The sequence below is a fragment of the Leopardus geoffroyi genome, chromosome X (genome assembly GCF_018350155.1).
Source record: "Leopardus geoffroyi isolate Oge1 chromosome X, O.geoffroyi_Oge1_pat1.0, whole genome shotgun sequence".
Lineage (NCBI taxonomy): Eukaryota > Metazoa > Chordata > Mammalia > Carnivora > Felidae > Leopardus > Leopardus geoffroyi.
Window position 1 is genome coordinate 87,732,647 of NC_059343.1, and position 17,919 is coordinate 87,750,565.

Genomic DNA, 17,919 nt, shown 5'->3' on the forward strand with positions numbered 1-17,919 from the left:
ATGTTGTTCAAGGGTCAGTTGTCCATTCAGTATGTAAAACTTCTGTTTAAAATCAAGACTCCAGGCCAGAAAACTGTATCACAGTTTAACTGATAAGTATATTTTGCCTATTTTATAAAAATTACATAAGGGATGATGCCAAGTATAAAAAGAAATCTCACAAATTTAACTTATGTAGCAAGTTTATGATTCCATACTGTAAAATGACATTGCAAATCTAATTCTTATTTTTATTATTTCAGTTCTTTAAAACTTACAGTTTCTTTGGAATTATTCTTTTGCAGTTGAGTCGCTCTTGACAGCTATAAGTGAAGTGAGGAAGGAGATTGAAGACTTGCAGTATAGGGAACAAAAGCGCATTGCAATTCAGGGGATAATTACTGTTATAAAGTATATCCCCCATGCCAGTGCAACTGAAAATGCCTCAGCATCAGAAACACTTCGGGTATGGTGCCAGAGAATTAATAGTATATCTTTGAAAGCACTGTGATCAAAATTACAATCGGTACCTTGTACATTTTATTCTGAACTCACATGTATTGACTCTTAATGATGGTAAACCTCAGAAAAAAAATCATTTATGTTTTTTTGTTTATTTCCTTTTTCTATCATTTATTTTGGAGCAGGCTGAGCTAAAGGTCACAGCCTCTGATATTTCCCAAGGCCCTCAAAACTTGGTGTCTTGTTTTTGCTTTGTGCATAATTGAATCCCATTGTGATTCTCTTTATTTAAATTCCCAGGTGGTATATATGATTATTCCATTCCTTTTGTCCAGGCCAGAGAACTATAGGAACACTTTCACAGGAAGTTTTTACCTTTATATTTGGCATGGCAGTCTCACCCAGATTTTGTAAGAGGTAGCAATGACTTTGGTATGATAAAGGTTCTAGTAGAAAAGGCTACTACTGGAATCTAGGCACAATCAAGACAAATAAGTTAATTTTTTCCCTGAATTTATCTTTGTAAAAATTATTTCTAAGGTTTATATTCATGGAAATAAGTATCTAATTCAATTTTTCAGTTATACAAGCATAAGAAAAACTTGTTTATCTTCCTTTAAAAAATGTTTAATACCAGTTGCATTAATTAGGATAAATATAATCCTATCTATAAATTAGCTTTATAAAAAGCACTTTTATGTTGTAAAATGTTGTCATAAATCTTAAGATTATAAAAAATGGGTAAACTAAAATTATAGTCTTTTAAGAAAAATATTTTTTTTAATTAGTTTAAAATGTTTTCTCTGAATTTTTGGTTTTAGAATGCTAACCGACCCTCAACATCCCAAGCAACTAGAAGAGAAAATCAAAGTCAGGAAAGAGATAATAATAAACAATATCAAGATGATGATCCTATGGGCTCTCCGTATTTTCCAGCTACACATGAAAGTTTGAGCCCTACCAAGAAAAAAAGAATTCTGCAAGGGCCATGTGCCAAATTGTAAGTCATTTGTCTTAAGTATACACATAGCATATTAATTTTTTTGGCTTATTTCTACCCTGTAAAATGACCAATTATACTAGAAGTGGTATTAGTTTTCTAGGGCTGCTGAATTCCAAGATCAAGATACTGGCAGAGTGACTTCCTTCTGAGGGCTGTGAGGAAGAATCTGTTCCATGCCTCCCCCCTAGCTTCTGGTGGTTACTGGAAATCTTTGGCATTCCTTGGCTTCTAGAAGCATCACTCCAATCTCTGTCTTCACCTTCACATGGAATTTTCCCCTGTGTGTGTATCTGTGTTCAAATTTTCTCTTCTTGTAAGGACACCAGCCATATTAGATTAGGGACGTACTCTGGAGTACTGATCTACTCCAGTAAGATCTCATCTTAAGCAATTATATCTTCATTGATCCTGTTTCCAAATAAGGTCACATTCTGAGGGTTGTTGAAAATATAATTGGTTATATATTAGTCCTACTGGTATTTAGTAGGGACATAATTCAGCCCATAATAGTCTGCCATCTGGTCCCTAAAAATTCATATCCTTTTCACATGTAAAATACATTCAACCCATAATAACATCCCAGAAAGTCTTAAACCATACCACCATCGATTCTGAGTCTAAACTCTCATCTAAGCATCATCTAAATCATATACGGATGAAGTGCAGAGTGATTCATCCTGGGGCAAAATTCTTTGCATCTGTGAGCCTGTGAAACTAAACCTGTTTATCTGTCCAAAACACAACAATGGGACAAACATAGGATAAGCATTCCCATTTCAAAAGGGAGAAATTGGAAGGGAAGGGGGTCATGAGTCACAAGCAAATTGAAAGCCTAGTAGTATCAGGACTTTACCCTAAGGATCATTGTCCCATTTCTTGAAGGATAACATATGATCACAGCTGAATATCTCTTATCAACTCATTTCCTGAATAGAATCCTAGACAGCCCTTTCTTCATTTCATCCTACCTATGTCCCTTTCGGTCCAAGCTAGTAGCATGCCTACTGAGATGATTGATTGGATCCACAAGTCACAAACCTAATCTCTTGGGCAAAGGACTGTCCAACAATACCTTTGGCGTTCCCTCCAGAGGAAGCTTTCTAATTTTTTGCAGTATAGATAAGCTGAGAATTTTCCAAATATCAAAGCTCTGGTTCCTTTTTTGTTAATAATTTTATTTTCAATTTCTCTCTCCCTTCTTGTATTTTACTGTAAGCAATAAGGAGAAACGAGGCTGCGCCTTCACCACTTTCTTAGAAATCTCTTCACCTAAATATGCAAGTTCATTGCATACAAGTTTCACCTGCCATTCAGCACAATTCAGCCAAGATTTCTGCCACTTCATAACAAGGATCACCCTTCATCCAGTTTCCAATAACCCATTCCTCATTTCTGTCTGAAACCTAACCAGAAGTACTTCTTACATTCATATTTCTAGCAACATTCTGTTCATAATGATATATGTATTCTCCAAGACAACAAGTTTTCTCTACAGCTCTCTTCCTTCTGAGCCCTCAACAAAGTCTCCTTCAAAATCCATATTTCTACTGACATTGTCTTCAAGAAAATCTAGACTTTTTCTAATATTCACCTCAAAACTCTTTCAGCCTCCAGGTAATACTCAATCCCAAAGCCACTTCCCCATTTTAAATTATTTGTTACAGTAGCACTCCACTGTACTGGTGGTAGTGCTGGTAACCAAAATCTGCATTAATTTTCTAGGGCTGCTATAATGAAGTACTACAAACTGTATGGCTTAAACAATGGAAAAGTACTGTCTCACAGTTCTGTAAGCTAGAAGACCAAGATCAAAGTGTCCACATGGTCAGTTTGTTTTAAGGACTTTGAGAAGGAATCTACCCCTTGCTTTTCCCCTAGCATCTGTTGGTTTGCTGGCAATCTTTGTCATTCTGTGGCTTGTAGAAATATCACCCCCAATCTGTGTCTATGTCTAAATTCTCCCTTTTCAAAAGGACATCGGATACATTTGATTAGGGGTCTACCCTACCCCAATATGACTTTAACTTAACTAATTTATATCTTCAGTGAAATTATATCCAAATAAGATTACATTCTGAGGTACTGGCGGTTAGGACTTCAACAGGAAATTTGGAGGAGATACAATTCAACCCATAACAGAAGCCCTCTTACCTGCTACACTCGGCATGGGCTAAGTGACAATGAGTTTAAAAGGAGGAATTACAAACAATACATTTTAAGTATTTTACTTGAATTTAAAATATTACAGCTTACATTTGTTCACCAGTTATCTAAGCATGAATCTTTCCTATATAAAATTCATCCACTATGAATCATAAATGATTAACAGATTTGATTTTTCTAAAGTAGAAGGATAACCAAGACAAAGATTAAGGAAGTTTCCTTCTAATCCTAGCTTTCTAAATTTTTCTCATGAATGTGAGTTGAATTTTGTCAAATGTTTATACTGAATCTGTTGATCTGTTGAGTTTTATTTTCTTTTCATGTAGTCAATTAAATTAATTTTTTGAGTATTGGATCATCCATGCATTCCTAGAATGAGTGTTACTACTTTTTTAAATGTTTAGAATTAATGTTCAATGAAACTATCTGGATCAGAGGCTTTTTTGGGAAGATTCTGATTTAATTTTTCTAATAGATTTTAGAATATTAATATTTTCTATTCCTTTATCAGTTTTATTTTTCAAAGAATTTGATATTTACCTCTAGATTGTAATATTTTTGGTATAAAATTATTCATAAGATCTTTTTGTCTTATATTTCTGTACAATCTATATTAATGTCCCCTTTTAACTCCTGAGACTTGTAATTTGTGTTTTCTTTTTTTCTGAATCATTGTTGCTATTCTTTTTCTAGCTACTTGAGCTAGATACTTAAGTCTTTGAATTTTGGCTCTTCTTTTCTAATATATGCATCTAATGCTGTATATTTCTAGGCACTGCTTTAGCTACCTACTACTTCAATTTTCAGGTAATTAAAAACATTTTTTAGTTTTCCGTGTGATTCTTCTTTGACTCATGGGGAAGTGTATAGTTTAATTTCTAGTCACTTGAGGATTTCTAGTTAACTTTTTTGTTATTTACCTCAGCTTATCCACTCTGGAAAGAGAAAATATTGTGGATTATTTTAATCCCTTGAAATGTGTTGACGTTCCTTAAATTGATCACATGGTCAGTTTTGGTAAATGCTTCATATGTACCCGAAAATAATGTGAATTCTTTCAATGTTGGATACAGTGTTCTATTATGTAAATTAGGTCCAAGGATATTGATTGTGTTGATTATATCTTTTGTATCCTTACTTATTTTCTGTCTGCTTTTTCCATCAACTAATGAGACAGGTGTGTTAACATCTTCCACTATGATTAAAGATATATTTCTCCTGTTCTGTTTTTGTTTAATATATATTGGAAATATGTTACTGGATACATATTTAGAATTGTGGTATCTTCCTGATAGATTGCTCTCTTTGTTACTATGAAATTTTCTTTATCTCTCACAGTGTTTTCTGCCTCAAAGTCTGCTTTGTCTAATGCTAATATACCTGTAGCAATTGCCTTTTTATTAGGCCTTTAACAGTATTTCCATCCATCTTACTTTGAACCTGTGTCTTCGCATTTAAGGTTGTCACTTTTAAGTAGCATGTAATTGGTTTTTTAATCTTATATAGCAATCTTTGTCTTTTACTTAAACTATTTGTTCCCTGTATTAGTGAAATTAGTGATATATTTGGGTTTATATCAACTTTTGTACTGCTTAATCAAATAGTTTTAATTATTCAGTTTCCCTTCTTTTGGTTACATGTTGTTGAGTCGTTGCTCTATAAATTACAGTCTGAACACTTAATTTATTGTAGTTAAATACAAATTATTTTCCTATATTCCTGATAATGCTAGAACCTTAGAACACTTTAACTCCATTTATAACCATTTTAATTATTTTTGACTTGGAGGAATCTAAGATTCAGAAAAGATAAAATATAGCATTTATACATGTGCGTATGTATATTAAGTACTTTTAATTTCTTTGCGTGAGACACTTTCTAAGACTTCAATAATATTAATTATAATCCTGTTACGCAGATGAGGGAATGGCATTTTTTAGCATCTGCATGACTTTTATCTAAGGTTGATAAGTTCATGAAAAGGACAAGGTTAGAGTATAACTTCCAGCCTGTGACATAATTCTATACTATTCTGCCCCTACCCAGCATATGCAGTATTCTATTCTTTTAGCTCTTTTCCCTTTCTTCCTCTGTTTATTTTTCTATACTTTTTATCTTTTCACTTTTCATTTCTCTTTTTTTGTTTCCTCAGTTGATACCCATTGACATTGTATACCTCCACTTCTGTCATTTAGCCCCTCACCTTTAAGACATTTATGTCATACAAATTACATATTCCAGTAAAAATCTCCTAAGCCACTTTTTTAAAACTTCTGTACAATATAATAATGCTATTAGGGTTTTGGAAACTGTTTCATCTAATTTGTTTCAGATGGAAAAAGTCACTTCCTAATCACATGTATTAAAAAGTAGATACATGCTGTTAAAGGATCTCAAGATACATGTAATTTAACTATTTTTTTAGTTAGATTACTTTCACAGTTGATGTTTTCAGCTTTCTAATTTCTGGAGATACCAAATTTTTGATGATTAAAAAAGGTAAAATTACAACTATAATTATGCCTTTATTTGCTGGGGTTTAAAGGTAAAGAAATGGATGCATTCTTCCTTCACGAAAGCTGCTTCTTTTTAGTTCATTAATATATCTCACTAGCAAAGTAACAAATACTACCATTGTAAGAAAAAAATCCATTGATAAAATAAGTTGAGCAATATTATGGTGGCATTCAACAATATGACATTTCTGTCTTACTTTATGCTTTTAGTTGTGGAAATAAAACAATAGAAAAATCTCATCACAGGAATATGCTAATAGCCCACAAGATGGAAATCTTTCCTTATAAAAGTAGGCTTTCCTCAGTTTCAAAATAAGATACTTCCCTTTTCCTCCATTTATTTCAGTTCAATAAAATGTTATTGAGTAGATATTCTATAGAGATACAAAAATAAATAAAGTCTATACTTTTGTAGACCTTATAGCAGAGCTTATAGCAGAATCTGGTGGGAAAGACAGACTCATAAGCCTGTAATTTCAATACAGAGTGATGAATGCTATGACAGACGTTTATTTCTGGTGCTATGACAGCATGTACAAGGAGCAGTGAGTCTTGACTAGAGATCAAGGATGGCTTATTTTAGGAAATAATGCTGGAGTTAAATTTTGAAAGAGGAATACGAACTGGAAGGAGCATAAGCCTTGTAGAAAACTTTGAATTGAAGCTAGAGAATTAGGCCAGATGGTTTCCCAGAATATTTGAACAAAGCAACCATGAAAGTAGGCCATTGAACTAATTTTTAAATTTCTGTCCAAAAGAATGAAATATATACACACATATATTATATATATATATATATATATATATATCCATCTTTCATTGAAATTTAACAAAGATAAATACTTCCTTTTGTGCGATTCTCCTTATTAAAAGAATATTTAAATCTACTGAAGTATTTGAATTATGTTATATATGCATGTTTATTCATAATATGAATATATGCTCCTTAATTTTTTAATGCAGTGCTTTAAGAAACTAAACCTGTACAATTTCTAAATTTATTGAGTTAGAATAAATTCTGAATGGACCAATTAGTTTTTTTTCATTCAAGTCTCTTTTTGTAACTATTGGTTATCCTTTTTTTTATCTTTTGTAGAATTCCTGTACCTCAGCCAGAAACTTCTGCACAAAGAGGAAATAGACCTGACACACCAAACATTTTCCAATGTATGTTGCTTTGATGATGTTGATTATTATTTTTGAAATCTTTATGGAACATTATTATATACAGATTACTGTTTGCTTTGATTCTGCATTCTTTGTGTCATGCCTATGTTTAGCACGATAGAAGTACTTTAAATAGATATATAGATAGTTGTTTTTCTTTTGGTTTTTATTTATATTATTTCAGGTCCTTGTCAAAATCCTGGTCCCAACTTTAAAATAATTTGGTATCATCACCAAAGTGGAAGTAAATGTAAACAAACCTATACTTAGCAATTTGTTTATTTGACAGTATGTCCTGTCAGATATACTGTTTTTAATTGCCAGAAGAATAAAGTAGGAAGTTTAAATTTTATTTGAAAATAAATACAGGTAAAGCTTAAATAAATATAGGTAAAGCTTTCTTTGCTATTGGGTTGACTGGTTTGAATATTTGGCTCATTTCTGAAGTAATTTTGTAGAGCAATTTAGTGCCTCAGAGTGATTGGTTTAAATCTGGTCTTATAAGGGCTCATCTCGCTGGACTAGACTTTTTAACACTTTGTCTTTCGTGCTTTTTGAGTTATTCTTTATTTTTTTAATGTTTGTTTATTTTTGAGAGAGAGAGAGAGAGAAAAAGTGAGAGTGGGGAAGAGCAGAGAGAGACAGAGACACAGAATCTAAAGCAGGCTCCAAGCTCTGAGCTATCATCACAGAGCCTGACGCGGGGCTCAAACTCACAAGCAATGAGATCATGACCTGAGCTGAAATCTAACGCTCAACTGACTGAGCTACCCAGGAGCCCCTTGAGTTACTCTTATTTTGCGGTTGATTTCTTGTCAGTCTGGCAGATTAAAAGCCCACGAAAGGACCTGAAGTCTGCATCCCCCCCCCCCCAAAAATTAAAGCATAGAGAATAAGGGGAAAATCATTATACTATAAATATATGACAAAGCTCAGAGCAAGAATGAAAAATCCTTGGGTGCTAGAAATAAAGCATTTTAAATTTAGCAGTGAGTAGGAACTAAAATTAAAACTGCTCTTGGGCATTTCAGAACTAGATAGAGGCCTGAATGATTATAGGCTGAGGTATAATAACTATATGGCAAGGAGAGTCCAGACCACAGGCCTCCTGCATGTGAAGTAGAACTAAAATAAAGTTGGAAGGTTATGAAGGACCAGAGAAAGTATGTCCATTGGTGTGGGGAAGTATCAAGGAGCTTTCTTTATTCTCTGGACAATAGTTAGGAAAAAGTCACCTGAGAGAAATTGGAATCTTAGACCTGTGCAACGTGGAGGTGTGGTCACAGTTCAGTGGACTATAATGGTGAGGACACTGAGCTAAGGAGTTAACAGTAATATCTGATCTCAAATCAGTGAAAACCTTAAGGTCTTGACAAGGGTAGGTGTGAAACTGCCTCAAAGAGGCATCTTATAACCTAGGGTATTTGGGACTCCCATAGAAAATGTAGAGAATTCATGATGAAAAAAATTACAGATTTGCCAAGAAAATGAACTACTTTGAGGCAATGTGATCAGATGTAATATGTAGGGAAAATTTATAGCCTAGGAACTAGAAATACGAAACCAATCAGAAAGAGGCTTTCAAGTAAATACGTGTTTAAAAGGTTAAAGGAGTGAATAGAAACCATAAGTTATATATTTACAATGGGTTGAAGAGGAAGCAAATGTAGATGAAGAGAGAATTAGTACATTTGGAAGATAGGTACAGAGGAAATCACACCAGAGATAAAGAGTTTGGCAAGGTAAAAGAATAATGTATGTAACCGAACAAAGATCACACTCCCAATATTATTGAAATGTGTGTAATTAATTAGTAAACATCTGGGAAACTGCCATGGTGGATAGGGTGAGAAGGTTCAATTTATATCTAATAAAAGTTCCAGGAAGACAGAATAATCAAGAAGAATCAATATTTGAAGGATACATTTTCAAAATTAAGGATTATATATTAATCATTAGGTTGAAGGATCACAATGAATCCTGAGCAGAAGAATTAAATTCATATGCAGATGCATCGTAGTGAACCTGTACTGCATCACAGATAGTAAATATCTTAAAAACTGCCAGAAAGAGAGGGGCGCCTGGGTGGCTCAGTCAGTTAAGCGGTTAAGCGTCTGACTTCAGCTCAGGTCATGATCTCATGACTTGTGAGTTTGAGCCCCATGTCGGGCTCTATGCTGACAGCTCAGAACCTGGAGCCTACTTTACATTCTCTGTCTCTGTCTCTGTCAGAGACAGTCTCTGTCTCTGTCTCTCTCTGCCTGTTCCCTGCTCGCTCACTCTCTCAGATATAAAAATTAAAAAAAATTTAAATCTTAAATTGCCAGAAAGAAAACACATATTCATCTACAAAAGAAATATAATTAGACTGGAAGATTTCTTACCAGCAACAATAGATGCCTTAGATAATGGAAAATGTCTTCAAAATCTTGAAAGAAAATGTTTTCCAACCTAGAATTCTATGTCTATCTAAACAAACTTTGAGGGTGAAATATATATACTTCTAGATATTCAGAGACTGTGAGAGTTATTACTCATATTGTCTCAATGAGAGTTACTAAAGAATTAAAATAAACCAAGTAAGTATCAAAATGCAAGAAGAAATTATGAGGAAAGAAGTTGGTGAAATATTGGTAAATATAACTAAAAATAGGCAGTAAAAATTAATAACTATGGTAAATAATTTCATGTGATTTGAAACAAAGTAAAACTAAAATACTATTTAAAATAAGATAGGTGGGAAGATGAGAAAGCATTGTTAGGTCATTTTATCTTTATGGAGAAAGGAGGTGATTGGTGAACTGTAGGCTTTGTAATTTCAAACATGAAAGTTAAATTTTTAAGGGCGTGCTGAAAGAATAGGTATAGGAGGTATAGCTTTCAAAGCAGCACAGAAAAAAAGGGGAATTGTGAAAATTTGATCAGGACAATGGAAGGTAGGAAAGAAGGAAAGAAAACGCATGATTAAGAAAAACCACAAAATTATACAGCACAAATAATTCCAAATACATCAACAATTTCAACAAATGAAAACATGTTAAGCTTTCATGCATCAGTTTTAAAAATTAATCTAGTTATATGCTGCATATAAGAGACACACTTGGGGCACCTGGGTGACTCAGTCGGTTGAGCATCTGACTCGATTTCAGCTCAGGTCATGATCTCACAGTTCATGAAATTGAGCCCCGCATCAGGCTCTGCAGAGCCTGCTTGGGATTCTCTCTCTCCCTCTCTCTCTTTCTGCCCCTCCCCTCCCCATGCATGTGCTCTTTTTTCTCAAAATAAACTTACATATATAATATATATATACATATATATTATATATATATTATATAAACTTATATATATTCTCAATTTTGATGTTTTCACTGAAAAATAATAAAAATGTAAACTTCGTAGTTTATATAGAAGTAAAATGTATGACCACAAGATCTCAGAGGCAAGAGGGGATATGGAGATAATACTGTTATGAAGTACTTATACTGTATGCATGAAGTGGCATAACATTGCTTGGATATAATAAGTTAAAGTTGTATGTTATAAACCCTATAGCAACCACTAAAAAAGGGCATTGCTAATAAGTCAATGTTAGAGCCAAATGGAATTATTTTTTAATATATTCGATCCAAGAGAAGGCAGGACAAGAGAAAAAGGGACATAAAGAAGAAATTTGTCAAATAGAAAAAAATAGCAAAATAACAAATTTAAGCCTTGTATTGTTAATTACATTAAACTAAATAGTATGAACACCCCAATAAAGAAGCAGAGATTATCATATTGGATGAAAAAGTAAGAGCCAGCTATATACTATCTAAAAGAGACCCACTTTAAATTTAAAGATGCAATATAAAAAGATGGAAAATATATATATAGCATGAAAAAGAAAACTGGAGTGGCTATACTTACCAAAGTAGATTTCAGAGCAGGGAATAAAGAAGAATATTATACTGTTTACAATTGTCGAGGAAAACATGCCAATCCTAAATGTGTAGATACCTTACAATAAAGCTTCTAGGTAAATGGCAACTGACAAATTGAATAGAGAAACAGACAAATCCACAATTATGTTTAAGGACTTTAACATCCCTTTCCCAAGAATTGATAGGAAAAACTAGACAGTAAATCAGTAAGAATATATAACATTATCAACCAACTTGACGTTATATTTATAGAACACTCTACCTAATAATGGCAGAATACATATTCTTTTCATGTACACATGGAACATTTACCAAGATTAACCATACTGTGGCCATAAAAAAAGTTTCAATATGTTTAAAGGAATCTAATGGTATGTTAACTAACATATTTAAATAAAATTAAAAAAAAATCTAATGGAGAAAATCAAACCCAAATTAAACAGATGGAAAATCTATATGTCATCAATTCCAAGATATCCATTTTTGCATATTTTAACATCTCTGATACTGGGATGCACATTCCAAAATGAATTATACATCATTATTTAATTGGCAATCTATTTTTTTAGTGGCACATGAAATAATGACGTGTTTTAAAATTTGAAGCATTTTATTGTATTTTTAAATATTTTATTTTTAAGTAATTCAAATCCCAATATCAAGAGTCACATGTTCTACTGACTGAGCCAGCCAGGCACCCCTATACCATTTTAGAGTCAGTAAAATATGAGAATAAAATTACAAACAAATTAGTGAAATATAAAACAAACAAGAGAATAGTGGAACCTAAAGCTGGTTCTCTTAAGAGATTTACACAGTAGAGAAATCTCTAGCAATACTGACCAAGAATAAAAAAGAAAACTACAGGGGCGCCTGGGTGGCTCAGTCAGTTAAGCGTCCGACTTCAGCTCAGGTCACGATCTCACAGTCTGTGAGTTCGAGCCCCATGTCGGGCTCTGGGCTGATGGCTCAGAGCCTGGAGCCTGCTTCCAATTCTGTCTCCCTCTCTCTCTGCCCCTCCCCCGTTCACGCTCTGTCTCTCTCTGTCTCAAAAATAAATAAAAATTTAAAAAAAATTTAAAAAAGAAAACTACAAATGAACAGTTGTAGTAATGAAAGAGTATAAAACGTATAACTGTTTTTAAAACTACAAGAGGGGGGGCGCCTGGGTGGCACAGTCGGTTGAGCGTCCGACTTCAGCCAGGTCACGATCTTGCGGTCCGTGAGTTCGAGCCCCGCGTCAGGCTCTGGGCTGATGGCTCAGAGCCTGGAGCCTGTTTCCGATTCTGTGTCTCCCTCTCTCTCTGCCCCTCCCCCGTTCATGCTCTGTCTCTCTCTGTCCCAAAAATAAATAAACGTTGAAAAAAAAAAAACTACAAGAGGGTATTATAATTTAATTTGTACACATTTCTAAGAACGTCCAAAGCCAAACTATTTATTTTTCATAGATACATATATAGGAATCTATTCTGGAATGGAAAGATATATAGGTAATTAATGACATTAGTTGTCTCTAGGGGAGGAAAGAAGAGAATGTGGCCAGGAAGGGTAAAGAAAGGTGATTTAAAACTCATCTTAAGTGTTCTGTTTATTTTATTATTTTATTTTATCTGAAGCATCCTGATGTGAGCAAACCAAATTCAAATAGTTTATGAGACCATGGAAAAATTTGACCACAATATTTGATAATACATTAAAATTATTATTATTAATAGTGTTATGATATCATGTATTTTAAGAAGTCCTTTAAAGATACACGTTGAATTATTTATGGGTAAAATGATATCTCAAAGATTTGCTTTAAAAAGAACAGTAGGTTTGGGAGTAGCATAGAATATACATGAAAGAAGGGTGGCCATGTGGTGATAAATGTTAAAACTGGATGGTAGAATCATGGGGATTCGTTGTACTCTCCTACCTACTGTTGATGTTTTAAAACTTACACAGTAAAATACATGACAGTATTTGAAGCAAAGATGGCAAAATATAAGTCTGAAAATGTGAATTCTGGGTGTTGGATATACTGGTATTTACTATGGTATTCTATGTATTTTTCCAATTTTTCTGTCTAAAAAAATAAAAGATAAGTTTAAAACACTAGAGTATACAGGTGATACTTGAACTAATTCTTAAAAGATGAATAGAGGTTTGTCAAATTAGCTAAGTGTATATAAGCCTACAAGAGTTTTAGCATAGGTACAAAGATAAGACATTTCATGGAAATCTCATGAAACCACCAACTGTTGTGGTGTTGCTAGAGTATAAAGTGTAAGACAGGGAGTAGTCTAATGGCTGAAGAAATATTAAAGATCGACATTAATGGAGGACCTAGTATGCCATATGAAGAAACTTGGATTTATTCTCTAGTCACTAAGGGAGAGATTTTGGAAAACATTAAGAGGCAGTATGGCATAATTTGATTTGCATTTTATTTTATTTAACATAAGTAAATGGTAAGTTTTATTTTTTTCATTTTTTTAATATGAAATTTATTGTCAAATTGGTTTCCATACAACACCCAGTGTTTACCCCAAAAGGTGCCCTCCTCAATACCCATCACCCACCCTCCCCTCCCTCCCACGCCCCATCAACCCTCAGTTTCTTCTCAGTTTTTAAGAGTCTCTTATGCTTTGGCTCTCTCCCTCTCTAACCTCTCTTTTTTTTTTTCTTCCCCTCCCCCATGGACGTCTGTTAACTTTCTCAGGATCCACATAAGAGTGAAAACATACGGTATCTGTCTTTCTCTGTATGGCTTATTTCACTTAGCATCACACTCTCCAGTTCCATCCACGTTACTACAAAGGGCCATATTTGATCCTTTCTCATTGCCACGTAGTATTCCATTGTGTATATAAACCACAATTTCTTGATCCATTCATCAGATGATGGACATTTAGGCTCTTTCCATAATTTGGCTATTGTTGAGAGTGCTGCTATAAACATTGGGGTACAAGTGCCCCTATGCATCAGTACTCCTGTATCCCTTGGGTAAATTCCTAGCAGTGCTATTGCTGGGTCATAGGGTAGGTCTATTTTCAATTTTTGAGGACCCTCCACACTGTTTTCCAGAGCGGCTGCACCAGTTTGCATTCCCACCAACAGTGCAAGAGGGTTCCCGTTTCTCCACATCCTCGCCAGCATCTATAGTCTCCTGATTTGTTCATTTTAGCTACTCTGACTGGTGTGAGGTGATATCTGAGTGTGGTTTTGATTTGTATTTCCCTGATGAAGAGCGACGTTGAGCATCTTTTCATGTGTCTGTTGGCCATCTGGATGTCTTCTTTAGAGAAGTGTCTATTCATGTTTTCTGCCCATTTCTTCACTGGATTATTTGTTTTTTGGGTGTGGAGTTTGGTGAGCTCTTTATAGATTTTGGATACTAGCCCTTTGTCCGATATGTCATTTGCAAATATCTTTTCCCATTCCGTTGGTTGCCTTTTAGTTTTGTTGATTGTTTCCTTTGCTGTGCAGAAGCTTTTTATCTTCATGAGGTCCCAATATTTCATTTTTGCTTTTAATTCCCTTGCCCTTGGGGATGTGGCAAGTAAGAATTGCTGCGGCTGAGGTCAGAGGTCTTTTCCTGCTTTCTCCTCTAGTGTTTTGATGGTTTCCTGCCTCACATTCAGGTCCTTTATCCATTTTGAGTTTGTTTTTGTGAATGGTGTAAGGAAGTGGTCTAGTCTCATCCTTCTGCATGTTGCTGACCAGTTCTCCCAGCACCATTTGTTAAAGACACTCTCTTTTTTCCATTGGATACTCTTTCCTGCTTTCACAAAGATTAGTTGGCCATACTCTTGTGGGTCTAGTTCTGGGGTTTCTATTCTATTCCATTGGTGTATGTGGCTGTTTTTGTGCCAATACCATGCTGTCTTGATGATGACAGCTTTGTAGTAGAGGCTAAAGTCTGAGATTGTGATGCCTCCTGCTTTGGTCTTCTTCAAAATGACTTAGGCGGTTCGGAGCCTTTTGTGGTTCCATATGAATTTTAGGATTGTTTGTTCTAGCTTCGAGAAGAATGCTGGTGCAATTTTGATTGAGATTGCATTGAATGTGTAGATAGCTTTGGGTAGTATTGACATTTTAACAATACTTATTCTTCCAACCTATGGGCACGGAATGTTTTTCCATTTCTTTATATCTTCTTCAATTTCCTTTATAAGCTTTCTATAGTTTTCAGCATACAGATATTTTACATCTTTGGTCAGGTTTATTTCTAGGTATTTTATGCTTCTTGGTGCAGTTGTGAAAGGGATCAATTTCTTTATTTGTCTTTCTGTTGCTTCATTATTAGTGTATAAGAATGCAACTGATTTCTGTACATTGATTTTGTATCCTGCAATTTTGCTGAATTCATGTATCAGTTCTAGCAGGCTTTTGGTGGAGTCTATCAGATTTTCCATATATAATATCATGTCATCTGCAAAAAGTGAAAGCTTGACTTCATCTTTGCCAATTTTGATGCCTTGGATTTCCTTTTGTTGTCTCATTGCTGATGCTACAACTTTCAACACTATGTGAAACAATAGTGGTGAGAGTGGACATCCCTGTTGTGTTCCTGATCTCAGGGAGAAAGCTCTCAGTTTTTCCCCATTGAGAATGATACTAGCTGAGGGCTTCTCATAAATGGCTTTTACGATGTTTAAGTATGTTGCTTCTATACCGACTTTCTCGAGGGTGTTTATTACGAAAGGATGCTGAATTTTGTCAAATGCTTTTTCTGCATCGATTGACAGGATCATATGGTTCTTATCTTTTCTTTTATTAATGTGATGTATCACATTGATTGATTTGCGAGTGTTGAACCAGCCCTGCAGCCCAGGAATGAATCCCACTTGATCATGGTGAATAATTCCTTTTATATGCTTTTGAATTCGATTTGCTAGTATCTTATTGAGAATTTTTGCATCCATATTCATCAGGGATATTGGCCTGTAGTTCTCTTTTTTGGCTGGGTCTCTGTCTGGTTTAGGAATCAAAGTAATTCTGGCTTCATAGAATGAGTCTGGAAGTTTTCCTTCCCTTTCTATTTCTTGGAATAGCTTGAGAAGGATAGGTATTACTTCTGCTTTAAATGTCTGGTAGAATTCCCCTGGGAAGCCATCTGGTCCTGGACTCTTATTTGTTGGGAGATTTTTGATAACTGATTCAATTTCTTCGCTGGTTATGGGTCTGTTCAAGCTTTCTATTTCCTCCTGATTGAGTTTTGGGAGTGTGTGGGTGTTTAGGAATTTGTCCATTTCTTCCAGGTTGTCCAATTTGTTGGCATATAATTTTTCATAGTATTCCCTGATAATTGTTTGTATCTCTGAGGGATTGGTTGTAATCATTCCATTTTCATTCATGATTTTATCTATTTGGGTCATCTGCCTTTTCTTTTTGAGAAGCCTGGCTAGAGGTTTATCAATTTTGTTTCTTTTTCAAAAAACCAACTCTTGGTTTCATTGATCTGCTCTACAGTTTTTTTAGATTCTATATTGTTTATTTCTGCTCTGATCTTTATTATTTCTCTTCTTCTGCTGGGTTTAGGCTGCCTTTGCTGTTCTGCTTCTAGGTCCTTTAGGTGTGCTGTTAGATTTTGTATTTGGGATTTTTCTTGTTTCTTGAGATAGGCCTGGATTGCAATGTATTTTCCTCTCAGGACTCCCTTTGCTGTATCCCAAAGCATTTGGATTATTGTATTTTCATTTTCATTTGTTTCCATATATTTCTTAATTTCTTCTCTAATTGCCTGGTTGACCCATTCATTCTTTAGTATGGTGTTCTTTAACCTCCATGCTTTTGGAGGTTTTCCAGACTTTTTCCTGTGGTTGATTTCAAGCTTCATAGCATTGTGGTCTGAATGTATGCATGGTATGATCTCAATTCTTGTATAATTATGAAGGGCTGTTTTGTGACCCAGTATGTGATCTATCTTGGAGTATGTTCCATGTGCACTCGAGAAGAAAGTATATTCTGTTGCTTTGGGTTGCAGAGTTCTAAATATATCTGTCAAGTCCATCTGATCCAATGTCTCATTCAGGGCCCTTGTTTCTTTATTGATCCTGTGTCTAGATGATCTATCCACTGTTGTAAGTGGAGTATTAAAGTCCCCTGCAGTTACCACATTCTTATCAATAAGGTTGCTTACGTTTGTGTGTAATTGTTTTATATATTTTGGAGCTCCCGTATTTGGCACATAGACATTTATAATTGTTAGCTCTTCCTGATGGATAGACCCTGCAATTATTACATAATGCCCTTCTTCATCTCTTGTTATAGCCTTTAATATAAAGTCTAGTTTGTCTGATATAAGTATGGCTACTCCAGCTTTCTTTTGACTTCCAGTAGCATGATAGATAGTTCTCCATCCCCTTACTTTCAATCTGAAAGTGTCCTCAGTTCTAAAATGAGTCTCTTGTAGACAGCAAATAGATGGATCTTGTTTTTTTTTAACCATTCTGATACCCTATGTCTTCTGGTTGGAGCATTTAGTCCATTTACATTCAGTGTTATTATAGAAAGATATGGGTTTAGAGTCATTGTGATGTCTGTAGGTTTCATGCTTGTAGTGATGTGTCTGGTACTTTGTCTCACAGGATCCCCCTTAGGACCTCTTGTAGGGATGGTTTAGTGGTGACGAATTCCTTCAGTTTTTGTTTGTTTGGGGAAACCTTTATTTCTTCTATTCTGAATGACAGACTTGCTGAATAGAGGATTATCGGCTGCATAT

The 17,919-nt window shown here is 34.6% G+C and overlaps 1 protein-coding gene across 1 annotated transcript in view; it reads left to right on the forward strand.

Moving 5' to 3' along the window:
* Positions 1 to 17,919, forward strand: part of RADX (RPA1 related single stranded DNA binding protein, X-linked) — an 87,787-nt gene that overhangs the window by 31,969 nt on the left and 37,899 nt on the right. The window contains exons 9-11 of the mRNA XM_045471405.1: positions 285 to 445; positions 1,263 to 1,441; positions 7,220 to 7,290. Of these exons, the coding sequence (XP_045327361.1) occupies positions 285 to 445; positions 1,263 to 1,441; positions 7,220 to 7,290 (411 nt within the window). The remainder of the gene's footprint in view (positions 1 to 284; positions 446 to 1,262; positions 1,442 to 7,219; positions 7,291 to 17,919) is intronic.